Source organism: Rhopalosiphum maidis, chromosome 4, assembly GCF_003676215.2.
Source record: "Rhopalosiphum maidis isolate BTI-1 chromosome 4, ASM367621v3, whole genome shotgun sequence".
In the NCBI taxonomy this organism is placed as follows: domain Eukaryota; kingdom Metazoa; phylum Arthropoda; class Insecta; order Hemiptera; family Aphididae; genus Rhopalosiphum; species Rhopalosiphum maidis.
Genome location: NC_040880.1, coordinates 49,921,810 through 49,934,987, shown reverse-complemented (window position 1 = coordinate 49,934,987; position 13,178 = coordinate 49,921,810). Strand labels below are relative to the sequence as shown.

Here is a 13,178-nt window from a genome sequence, read left to right as displayed (position 1 = left end):
AGACAATTTTGAAATTCTTATGGCAACTGTAGACAATTTTAAAGAAATACCACGGCAGTCTACTTGTTACCTGCGTTCTTATAATAACAAATATAACACGTTATACATTTATGTCTACATAAGTTTATTTCTACCGTTTATTTGGGCAGAACTATCTAGTTGTACGATTCGTACAAATACAAATACTAAATACTAATATAACAGATAGCCGGAATATCACGCAAAATTATAGAGTATATGATTTACTCAAGATACTCAATAATTTTCCAAATAATTGATGTTAGAATCTTTACGATGAACTTAACTAGAAAAAATATGCTAAAATTAATAATGTGGCGTAATGTATATGACTTTTTGAAATAGGTACAAAAACTAGTTCTGATAATTTACATCTTTAACTGTACCAGTGATATGAAATGGAAAAGCAATCATTACGATGGACACGTCACTATGTACAAACTACAGGGAAATAATAATTCGTTTTTAATAATATGTTTTACTTCTGCGCGTAGTTTTTTGATTTCTGAGGCCGATTCATCGACCTGTTGGGCGTATTGCCATTTTGCAGTCATTTCGCTTTCGACGACCTGTAGTAAATGCAAGTGCCGTTGTTCGAGCTCTTCTTTTTGTAACAACAATTTATTGAAACTGAAACGGTGAAAATTGAAGATATTATAATGGACGTGAAGCAATATGTTCAAGGTTTCATAACATAATATTAGTAAAATGTTATCATCTTAGTTTTTCATATGGAGTTTTATAGCATTTTATATATTATGTATAAAATAAACATTTAACAAGTACGATTTTTGTACATTTTTTGAGAAAAAGTCGTTTAAAGCAGAGGAAGGGCTCTAAATAAAATATAATACCTACCTCGGTATCGTGATTTTATAACTATACAACTACTATAATCAAATAACTGCTGGATATGTAAAAATATTTGTTTATATTAGAAGTACTTAAAAAATTATGAATAAAATTAAGATCGGTTATTTTGTTTTTAGAATTTATATTATGTTGTTACTAGAATGAAAAAAACAGTTATAGAAATAAAATTGTATTTATATATTCCTGTGTAATAATGATATTATTCTGACTGTACATGTTTCTGCATATAAATAATTGTAAATTTGTACCTATATAATATTATATATGAATAGAATGATTTGCGTTTTGACGAGTTAATGAAATTTTTTTTTTCAGTTGAATGAACATTTTTAATAATATGGTGTATAGCGTTTAGGCGAAATTTTACACAATACATATTTTCCTCTCATTTGAACAGACATGTAAGAACTGTCCGTGAATATTACAAATATGATTAAAAAAATGAGAATATTAAAAATGTATACATCTGCCAGTTCAATACAACTTTTTAAAAAAAATTGTAAATTTTCTTTTTTTCTTTAAAATATAATATTGTAATAAAGAAACTATAATAAATATACATAATTATATATTAATACATTTTATACTGCAGCCTATAAATGCATAGAAATTATTATAAACGTAAAAAAGCAATACAATTAATGTAAATATATAATGACCTATATAAATACGTTCAATATACGTCTGCATGTGTCTTTCCATTCAATAAATAATGAAAAATTAATAATAATAAAAGCTCACACCAAAAATACATAATATTATAATATAATAATACGTTCTTTCACACAATAATTTCACATACCTTAATCAAACAACTAATTGCGTATCTTGAAAAACATATGCGCACGTGTCTAATATTTATTCAAATTATTAAATATTAATTATATCATATTGTGAAAATTATTTTCCAGTAGGTACATACAATTCCTGTTTACAGTTCCTCATAATTAACAAAATAAGCCAGTTTTATCAGCAAAAACTGGCTTATCTATTTGGAAAAAATCTGACATGTCAAATATCTACCTCGTTTTAAATAACTCCACTGTATTAGTGTATACTATAGGTAAGGTAACTAGGTGTATACCTGGCTTGCTTCAAAGCGTTCACCCAAGTCTTGCAAGCCGTATCTGATGACGCGCGGAACTCGTACTGCCGCATTTGAGGATGGTTGTATGAAATGACGAAACAGTGCTGGGAAAATCACAAATCACAAATAGCAAGTAAGCCATGGTCTATTGAGTAATAGTAATAAAAAATAAATCATGTATAGTTAACCTCATTTTCCGGATGAATTTTCCCAGTGACTTTCGACGTACCGCTAGAAAAATCTAATTTCGAGCAATAACTGCCCTCCAACAGTATCACTCCGGACGGCTTATTACAGCTCTCGTAGTCGTAATAGAACAATATATTCTGAAATTAAAAATTAGAAAAAACAATGAATTACATGTATATATTGTATACGATATTAATATATTACTATAAATATATTTTAGTGTTGCCATACTATTGTAATTTGATCAAATGTATCGTACCGTGATGACCGATGAAGATCTACTACTACATTAATGATCTACTAATATTGCATAAGTTGTTTTGAATCAAATCAAAATGAAAATCATTTTAATAAATCGAATATTTAGAAAATAAGTATGGTTGATGATTTTATTATTACTTCCTCGTGAGTATATTTAATATTAGTTCTCAATTCAGTCACATTTTTATTAGATTTTAAGGTTTCCGTTAATGTTTAATAATATTGTTCTTAATAAACTCACTAAATTAATTATTCTCAGTTATTCAACATTTACTTGTTGATGACTAATTTTTATTTAAAAAACGAAAAAAGTTTATTAGCCGTATTAAAATATACGTAGGTGAAAATGATCTCTTAGCTATAGTAATTTACGTTTGCTATCAATATTATATTATCATATAATTTGACAATGGCAAAGCATATTAATATATTATAAATACTAACTATAAAAAAAAATATTACTATAGAAGCACAGCTAGGTAATAATGTAGATAAACGATAAGTCATAAGACAAGTAAGTTATTGAGTTATTGAAGATAATTTTCACTCTATGTTAGCATAATATTTTGAGTACATAGGTATACAATAATATGTTTACCATTAGAATTCTGTTGTCTAATTTATTGTCTAGACTCTACAGATTATATTTTTTTTTCGAAAACAAGATTTATACTTTAATTAAGAGTAAACGTACTCCTAGTAAGTAGCTCGGTTTCCTGCAGTAGCGTAGCTAGAGATTTTGTACAATGGGGAGGGGAGAGCTACGCCCCGAAAAATATTCCCTATTAAATATTTCTTTCATTTACACTTTTTGTAAAATCATGTTTTTAATAAATAACGCAACAAGCCATTATTATTATGGCTCCAATTTTCTAATTCTTTCTTGGGACGTTTTAAGCCAAAATTATATAACATTTGATATGTTATTTTTATTCATATTTGTCATTACTCATTACCAAACCATTTGGTCTTTTTTTCGTCATTGTGGGACGTAAGGAAGTTTTCATTCTCGACAAGATAGAAAAGAATAAATTTGGCGTTTCATAAGAAATATTGAAAAAATATCTTTCCATCTATCACCCATTTTGAGCTAGACGCTACTCAGTACTCATCAGTAATTACGAAAATACGAAAAATGAATATTATAGTAACAATAAACAGTATATTTTAATTATCATTTATAATAATAATTATTAATAACTAATAATTTATTAACAATAAACACATCAATCGATGCCGTATTTAGACATTTTTGTTGAAGGGGCGGGGGTCAAAAACCTAAATAATGTATATTTACTGAATTTAGATAATAAAATAATATAAATATGATAATATTTTTATATGGTATTAATAAATTAAGCCATTTGTGACTAAAAATATTTACGAGTATGTTGATAGGTATTAAACATAGTTATTTTAAACATTTGTAAACTAGTTTTCCATATGATACTCTTGAACCCCCTCAGATACGGTCTTATACTTCATATTAGATATAGATGTAAATGAAATACTTATCGGTATAACAGCTCGTATAATTGAACTAATTATACTGTCATGATAATATAAGAAAAAATGTATAGAATATAAAAACAGATACGTTGAATTTTTGCCGAAGTGACACTTCTAGCTAATATATTAGTCTGTAATTAATATATATATATATAATATATCAATTATTAACGGCTATAATGGAAAAAATAAACACAGTCAAGAGAGAGAAAGGCTGTAACTCTTAAGCCAATCCCTTGGCTACGCCTTTATTTTCCTGAATCTATTATATAAACGTATATTGTGTAATGTATACAATATGATATTGTAGTGTTTCTTTAACTACCCCAGTATAACCGATATATATATAAATTAAACATTTCACCGATCTTGTCACGGGTAGACTGAGAGTATTTCGGCCAAGGCGAAAAAAGGAAGTTTAGCAACAATCCAGTGTCATAACCAAAAATAAATTACGGCCTATGGTTATAACCCATAAACTTCACATCTCCTTTACAAACCCTTCCTCCTCATCATTTTACGTTTGTATTTATAGAATACCAAAATTTTCCAAATTAACAAACGCGTATAATAATATAATTAATTTATAGTAGTGCTTATTTTACTTTATTGCGCAGGACACATGCAATCGTTAGTATAGTGTTGGTACCTAATTTTATGTTTATCACTTTATCAGTAATTTTTTATTGAAGTAATGTAACAACAAAATAAATGCCCGTAATCAATTGGTGAATGTTTATTTCATTATTTGAGGCCTATTATAATATAGATAATAATACTGTCCTATACGTATACACCCATAAGATACCTAGTAAAGGTACACTTGGGCCTACAATAATATAATTGTTGTTTACAAGTACATCACCTGTGTTCTAACTTACTGTTTTTTTCTAAACTTAAATACGTACGTCATAATAAAGTATTAATTTTATTTCAATACTTAATAATAGATATGATTGTATGAGGTACAGTCGATTCCTTTCATATAAAAGTGGAGTATACGAGGTACATAAATGTATTTCCCCTTTGAAGTTACGGTTGGTCCCCAGTCAGTTTGATGTTACCCAAGGTGTACCAATTTTTTTAGCATTAATGTAAAAAATAATATCAGTTTTTTTTGAATTGGCATCATATCACTACTTTTGAAGCCATCATGTATTTTTGCCATAGTTATTATAGTTATATTCAAAAAAAAAAAAAAAAATGAAAACAACGGATTTCTGCATGTGCGATACAAATTTTACAAACTCTAATTCATCTCTCATATAATATACTAATATTCATTTGCTGCTAGTAGTATTTTGTTTTTACACTTATTCTTTCTTTTATTATAACTTATGTTTTATGAGGTTATTTGACATTAGTAGTAGCTTAAATTTGAAGTAAAATTTCAATAGATAATATATATTGGGAACATGTAAATAAAATTTGTTTCGAGAAGGAATTGGGTTTATGTGTGGATTTATCTGCAAACATCAAGAGAGGAATTGGGTACAACTTCTAACAAGCAGGTATGTATGGAAAGGAATTGGGATTCACCTATTGTATGACATACTAGCCCCCAGATCTTCCACCCGGGAAGTCCAACTATTATATTATAATCTTATACATCCGGCATCTCTTTATGATTATATATATACTCAACGACAAAGCAAAACTATACATCGAGTATTCGAGTTTCTCGGATTAATTCCTTTAACGTTTATCGTACATTCAGAGTTGTCTTAAACAGGTGCAGCAATCTTAAATACAGTATACTATATTATTTATTACTATAGATGTACGAATATACTTATCTATATATACATCATACCCTACAAATCCTTTGTGCGTGCGTATTCCACGACGTCAAACGGATAATTAAATAACGGTATTTTGGTCTCGACGAGCAGCACCTACCTATACGATGATATTCGCCGCACTAGGGAGTTAACCCTACACACCCTCACAATCAAAGGTCGCCAGTAATATTCGTCAAAAATCGATATCGGTGAGAGAGACGTAACAAAGCAAGTTTGCAGGTGACGAGACGACCAAGCTACGTAGGTTTTGTTGTTCGAAAACTATTATTGTTTTCCAAAATCAACACATCGACAAAGGTTTCTTTGAACGACGACGATAGTGAGTGTGTGTATAATAGAGAGAGAGAGAGAGAGAGAGAGAGAGAGAGATAGTGTGTGATTGAGTAAGAATGAGAATGGATGAAGAGAATAATGAAATGATAATTACTAAAATTGCTCCAACAATAGTTTGTTTTCCATTAAGGTGTTTGAAAATCTAAGAAATCCGTTTTCGACGAGAACGTGATAAAATAACGTCAAAATAGACTTAACAATAATTATAATGAACTGCTGGTAAAATTTTCACTTTGTAGTTTGACAAAATTACCACGTAACTATTATCATTATTAATTTGTGATTAAATGCGATAATACCTATATGAAAAATTACAAACTACGTATAACAATATTAAAAATAATAATAATTATAAAATAGGTATTAATTTTATTCACAGTAAAATATTTTTATTCTAATATAGGTTGTCACTTTGAGAACGCTTATGTAACTGTAACTGCTATATTGAAGTACAATAATGAATAGGTTATTCACCACTTGAAATGTAATGTTATAATCTTATGTAACTTATTGTAAGTAATTGTTAAACTACTATAAATGAAAAATAAAAACTGCAAATGATACAATATTACTAACAAACAATTTAATTGAAATAGACTTTCGAAATTATTAAAATACAGAAACATGATGAAAATTGTACTAGTAACATTGTACAAACAAGGATAAATATTAACATATGCTTAAAAAATATATTATTTTAAGTTAAAAATTAAAAATATAGATGTTCTAAAAATATCAAATTTATACGTAATATAAGATTATAAAACGTGTGTTTAAATTATATATTTATATATTTATACCTATTTTTTGAAATTTAAAAATCAATATAAATACTGTCAGAGCGTTTATACTATACAGAACCATTATTTTTACAAGACAAGATAAAATAATGCTAATAGGTATATATGAGTAATTTTATATGGTTGGGTGTGGTACGTTTATGCTATTAATTTAAAAAGCAATGATAATGATAAGCTACCAATACCTATAATTGTTTGATTTTATTTATCACTTAAACATGCTCCACCCTGACATAGACTCATTTCCTGAAACTTTGTATCAATTGTTTTTAAATGTTATATGAGCAAATTACAAAAATTCTAAAAATACAAATCACACTATTAGAAACATAATTTTAGTAACATAAAAAAATGTAGAAAAATAATTGATTAAATTATATTGCATAGTAAACATTTACCAGTGTAACCATGTGGTAGTCGTGTACTATTCGTTTTTTTCTAAATATACATTTTGTAGTTAATCAATAATAACGTACTAATGGCCACTAAAATATTAGCTAATAGTATTTTTAATCAACGGTAACATTCGTAGTGCTTACGATATTTTATCATTTTAATGTTTAATTAAAAATTACGGTGATACGGAGATGGAAGAACAAGTTAAAATATTTATCACATAAAAAATAAAACTTACATACAGTTTACAGTTAACTATCAATATTTATAAGAGAATCAACTGAAACTACTATCAAGCCGACATTTGACACATTTGCAACCACGATTGGTGTTTAAAGTTATTAAGTGGTTTTTGTGACCGTCCGATGGAACACGACATAAAACACAATTTGGGATCAAGGTACTCGACGGAGATTGATATAATAATATTAGTTAATCGGCGACAAATGACAATGAAGATGCAGATGTATAATAAAGTGAACGTAAATCTATTAAAAAAAAACGATTCTCATTCGTTAAAATAATTATTGATAGTATTTATAACGACGCTTTTATTTACATAACATAAAACCCTAGTATAAGTGGATTTCAAGACTGTGTTATGTTACCCGAAAAAATAAGTTAACTTTGAAAGTTGAAAAAAAAAATAAAAAAATGGAAATAAAACAATTAATAAGTTTGAGAATTTGAATTTCGATCGACAACAAAAATAAAAGTGGGTCAGTTATATTGGGTTTTTCGTACGCAATACTTAAAACTATTTAGATCAAGTATGATATTTAAATAAAAGGAATATAAATGTATAAAAAATATGTGTTACAAACAAATGTTTGGGCTCTGTTTATACCTAATACATGGAATGCTATGCTCGAAAAGAATGCTTTAGTTAAGCACAGTGATTATTATAATATGATTATTGGAAAAACATGCTGATTTATAAAAAACTGCTAATGATAAAATTAATAGTATTTTTTGTTGATATTAACTATTAATAGATACATTTTAATAACCACTATTACATTATTATTTGACTCTTCAGTCATGTGGGCCGCAAGGTACCTTTTTTCTTAATTATCTATAGTTGAGATGTTTTTTTCTTTTTGATGATATTTTTAATCATGATACCAAATAGAACTCATTATTATTTTGAAAAATAAGGAAAATCATTTGCAGGACAAAGTATAAAATATGTATGTTTAAGTTGTAGTCGTTTTAATAATAACAGCTATAACATATCCATTGTTTTTTGAGATGGAAAACCAATGATTAACTTTTCTTTTTTAGCCCACTTAAAATGTATGCCAATGGTGACATTAATTCATTGTTACAAAGGTACTTGTATATTTTACCATTTGTATGTGTTGAATGGCGAATTGTGTAGGCAAAATAGCTACAATGCTGTGTTGAAGAATGTTTTAAACCGTTCACATTCGAAAATAATATAATTGTCGACTTTATGTTATTATTATTGTATTGGTGAAAATTGGCAGTATAGATAAGTGGATTTAGAATAATTTAGAACTTATTTTAATTTAAATCTATAATTAATTATGTAGGTAATAAATCAAAATATAGGTCTTCAAAGCTTAAGAAAAATAAAATCTTTTTGTTTATATTTAGCTTTTATACATTTTTGAATATTATTTATATTTTTATATAAAATAAAATAATTTGCATTTTAAGTTTAAAAAGTCAATTAATAAATAATTGATATGGCCATTGCATAACATACATTGCGTTATAATGTATACTGAGTGGACCAAGGTGTTTTTTCAATATCCATCGGACAGCTCAGATAGAAAAAAAGAATAGAACACATAATATTATTTATAACAGATTTATCACTTCCAACTCAATAGTTCTAAAATATACATTATTTATTACTTATATTACTCCTAAAAATATTTTTATTTAATCCATTGTTGTATAAAATTGAATTATATTATATTTCTCAGAAAGCAAAATATGAAAACTATTAAAAAAAATATATTACGATAGATATAGTAATACATGAATATATTACGAATAACGTTTCAATTTATCGTTAAAGGACAAAAATTAATTTTAAATTCGTGTTTTTAACTTTCAATTTCATATAAATAAATATTTACAAAAAAAATTTAAATAAAAATATAGAGAGAAAAAAGTTCAAAAAACATAATAATATTATGCAACGTATTGATGGAAAAATATTATACATCATCCTAAAAACTTAGTACATAAAACACAATGTTCTACATATGTGTTTTAGTTTTTATAATTTTAGTATTTTAAACTATAAAATAAATTTCAACAGTTTACTTTAAAATCGTAATAATAGTTCTAAACATGAAACTGATTGTATAAGAATTTGTTATTAAAAATATTTGAAATAACGTATAATAAAAACATTGAAACGAGCATATTATAACGTAGAGATAAAAAACAAACTAACGATACATTTATCAGTTCGTTTATAAATAACAATTATTTCTATTAAGTGTTGACATAATACTAATTACCAACGTTATACCTACCTCATTATTTTATTTTAAACAATATGAAAATAAAAATAGACGTGCGGTTTTTTTTTTTTTAATTGGCAGTAATTAATATGTGAAATTATGACTCGTGTAGTTAGCATTGCAAACACTTGGATAATAATAAAAAAGAGGGATGGGTTACATACCAACTGAAATAAATATTATAATCTTGATACAAGTGTATACATTTATTTTTCAAGCAGCGTTTGTGATATATTGTCAGAATGGTAGTTTATTTTTGGTTCATAAACGATGAGAAAAATAGAGGAACAAACAGTAAATTGATTTTTTTACATTTACATAAGCGGTTCTTACGCTATTACTCTGATAAGATAGAAATAAAAAAAATGATGGTTATAATAATAATATTCAGTGTGAAGTGAAAAGAAAAAAATCGATTTTGTAAACAGGTACACGGAACGATGGAACTTATGTATATATTATGTACGAGTACAACAACTATAAGCCATTAAAAACTATTTTAATTATGTACAGTTTCGTGTTAATTAAAATCAGATAGCTAATCTACTTGATGCTTATTAAAATTCACTAAAATATGAATTTCGGATTCGATTAAAACAACATCTAGTTTCGATGAATAATCAGTTTAATGGAGTTTCCCCTCATAAATCATACAATTATTATTATATTATTAGTTATTACTATCCAATAAAAAATTAAAAACAAAATATTTCCATGATTTTCATTGCAAATTAAATGCAAATTTGGTTATAAAATATTTAATTGACTTTTATAAGCGTAGATTCAATAAATTTATAATTTAATTTGCTACTGATTGTATCTCTAAATAACAATAAATAATAGTATATTATATTATGATAAGAAATATGACGAATTATAAAATCAAAATTTATAATTAGTTTTAACAAAATCTACATATTATATCAAACACATATGTGTATAAAAAATTTAGAGTCAGCTAAACTGGAAAAATATAATTTAACTTAATTTGTTATGTATTAACATTATCAAACTTATAATAATTTGTTGTACTTCGAGTCATTTTAAATATAATAAATACATTAAAAAAAATTCTATTATAACTGTAGCAAGCCGTAATACCGCGCGTATAATATATTCTTTTTAAGAAATATTTTCCGAAAAATTTCCCATTGCCCGTCATTTATAACAAATACATTTCATTTGATATGTCCTGTCAATGTATATTAAAAATTAAAATGTTACAATCTATTTTTGTACGTAAATAATATTTCTGCAAGTAAATTTCCAGTCTATAAAGTAATTCCACATTAAAAGCCCTACATATGTGATTATGAATAATTATCAATCAAAATATTATTATCGAGTATATATATCTAAATGTTAATGGTAGCATATATATTTTTCTCAAATACTCGAATAAGCTATATTTAAGCCTACTTATAAAAACTAAGAAGCTTATTAAAACGAAGTCGTTATCGAATATTTTTCGAACGCAGCCATACTTTAAAGTTTGAATTTAATGTTTTTTTTTTACATGTTTGTGACTGATGGTTAAATATACACGTGTATACTGTTTAGTCGTTTACGTTCGCATCAACGGCTACAGTGCAGTGAAAATAATTTTCACGTAGAAAAATCGTTGCATTGCTCTAATAATTAAGATTATAATTGTTTGATATTTGCTACGTATAAGTCGATTTTCAAAAATAAATGATCTTTGAACTAATATTATTTTAGTTTAGATTATAGGTATATGAGCCAAATAGATTTTAATGTTTGACTGACTGGAATCTCTGACGTTCAAGTCTTAAATTCCATAATTTTTTCCAATTTTGCTAATTTTATACATATCCGAGCAAGTTACAAATATTATGATATGATACTACTATATATTAAGCTGTCGTATGGCCAATAAGGCATATTCTAAGGTAAAGGTAAACATAAAACGAAATGTGGGACACAAAGGGCTTTCACCGAAACTCGTGGTACTACGATCAGTGAACTGATACATGTTTTTTTGAATAAAGATATTTTTTGATGTTATAATTTGTCTGTGTTAATAAAAGTATTCGTAAAACTTAAGCGTACATATAGGACAAAACTATAATTAAAATATTACTTATGTAAGTTGAATAAACGTTTATCATTACAGACACAAGCATTTCCGCGGATGTAGCAGACTTTCACGGACTGACTAGTAGATTGTAAGTCTTTATGGTTGTTTAAAAATATAAAAATTGTTAATAATAACAATAATATAAGTGCACTTTCCGACTTCAATGTACGTATCTACCTACTACGTACCTCGACAATAATGAGTAACAAAATAATGTTTATCATTAGATATTATAATACGAAATAATGTAAGTATAGGTACTCGTAATAAAAATAAAATATTATGGCGAACGTCACGTCACATTATGTTAATGATACAGAAATAATCCTGGGTGTTGTTTAATTTAATTTAATTATACTTTTTAGTGGTTCTACCTGTAACGCTTAAACGGTTTAAACGAAATAGTATATCGTTACAATTAAACCAGGGGACCGCGTTTAATTAAGCGTACAAGCACGTCAGCACTACAGCTGCGTTTACAACTTGCCATTTCGTATATTTTAATATAGAGTCGAATATATGTAACTTGTCGGTAACGTATCATCACTTACAATCATTATTTTGCTTACATATTGATGGGCGGTACGGGTTTGAGCACAAAAACTTGTTGACGACTTTTTACAGCATCGATGTACACAGATTAGTAAATTAATATTACTTTGTTCTAGAATTTTAGATTATTACCTTATTGATTAAATTGATAGACTTGTTTTATTATCTAACTCGACTGTATTATTGTATGTGTAATTCTGTTTTAGCTTAACATTTCACAGCACTGCAAATCATCTCTGTTTCAATTTCATTTGCTAAGTTTACTCACTATGTTCTCTATGATCATTTATAATCCTGAATTACTGTTGTATATAGTTAGTTTACAATAACAATAGCTTTGCATTTTTTATTTGTACAACAAAAATATAAATCACCGCTTTGTAAACATCGATATCTTGTAAATTTAAAATTGTTTATACCTGTGTTTACATTTTCACGTCAAAACTAGAAAACTTTACTGATTTCTAAATCCATTTTGAGTACGCACACTTTAAGTTCTCGAGATGTACTGTTTGTAAGGAATTTAATTATATTTTTCGTAATCTTTATCGATGGCGCTATCAGTGCCCATATCGTTAGATAGATGAAAAAAACAATATTATTTTCGTATGCCCAAAAGAGTTTCGATTTTTCAGGTAAAAATTATAAATTGTACGCAAGCCGGTTGCAGCCATATCAAATACACAACAAGAGACGACACGGCTAGTAGAGAATGACAAAGTGCACTTTTGTGAAAGACAATCTATTTACGTTTAA

The 13,178-nt window shown here is 26.8% G+C and overlaps 1 protein-coding gene across 6 annotated transcripts in view; it reads right to left on the bottom strand.

The window, feature by feature from the left end:
• The window catches only part of LOC113558963 (ras-specific guanine nucleotide-releasing factor 2-like), a 50,407-nt gene that overhangs the window by 17,200 nt on the left and 20,029 nt on the right, over positions 1-13,178 (bottom strand). For all 6 annotated transcript variants that reach the window (XM_026964551.1, XM_026964556.1, XM_026964554.1 and 3 more), the window contains 3 exons: positions 2,167-2,304; positions 1,976-2,082; positions 501-648 (listed from right to left, as the gene is read on the bottom strand). In XM_026964551.1, the coding sequence (XP_026820352.1) occupies positions 501-648; positions 1,976-2,082; positions 2,167-2,304 (393 nt within the window). The remainder of the gene's footprint in view (positions 1-500; positions 649-1,975; positions 2,083-2,166; positions 2,305-13,178) is intronic.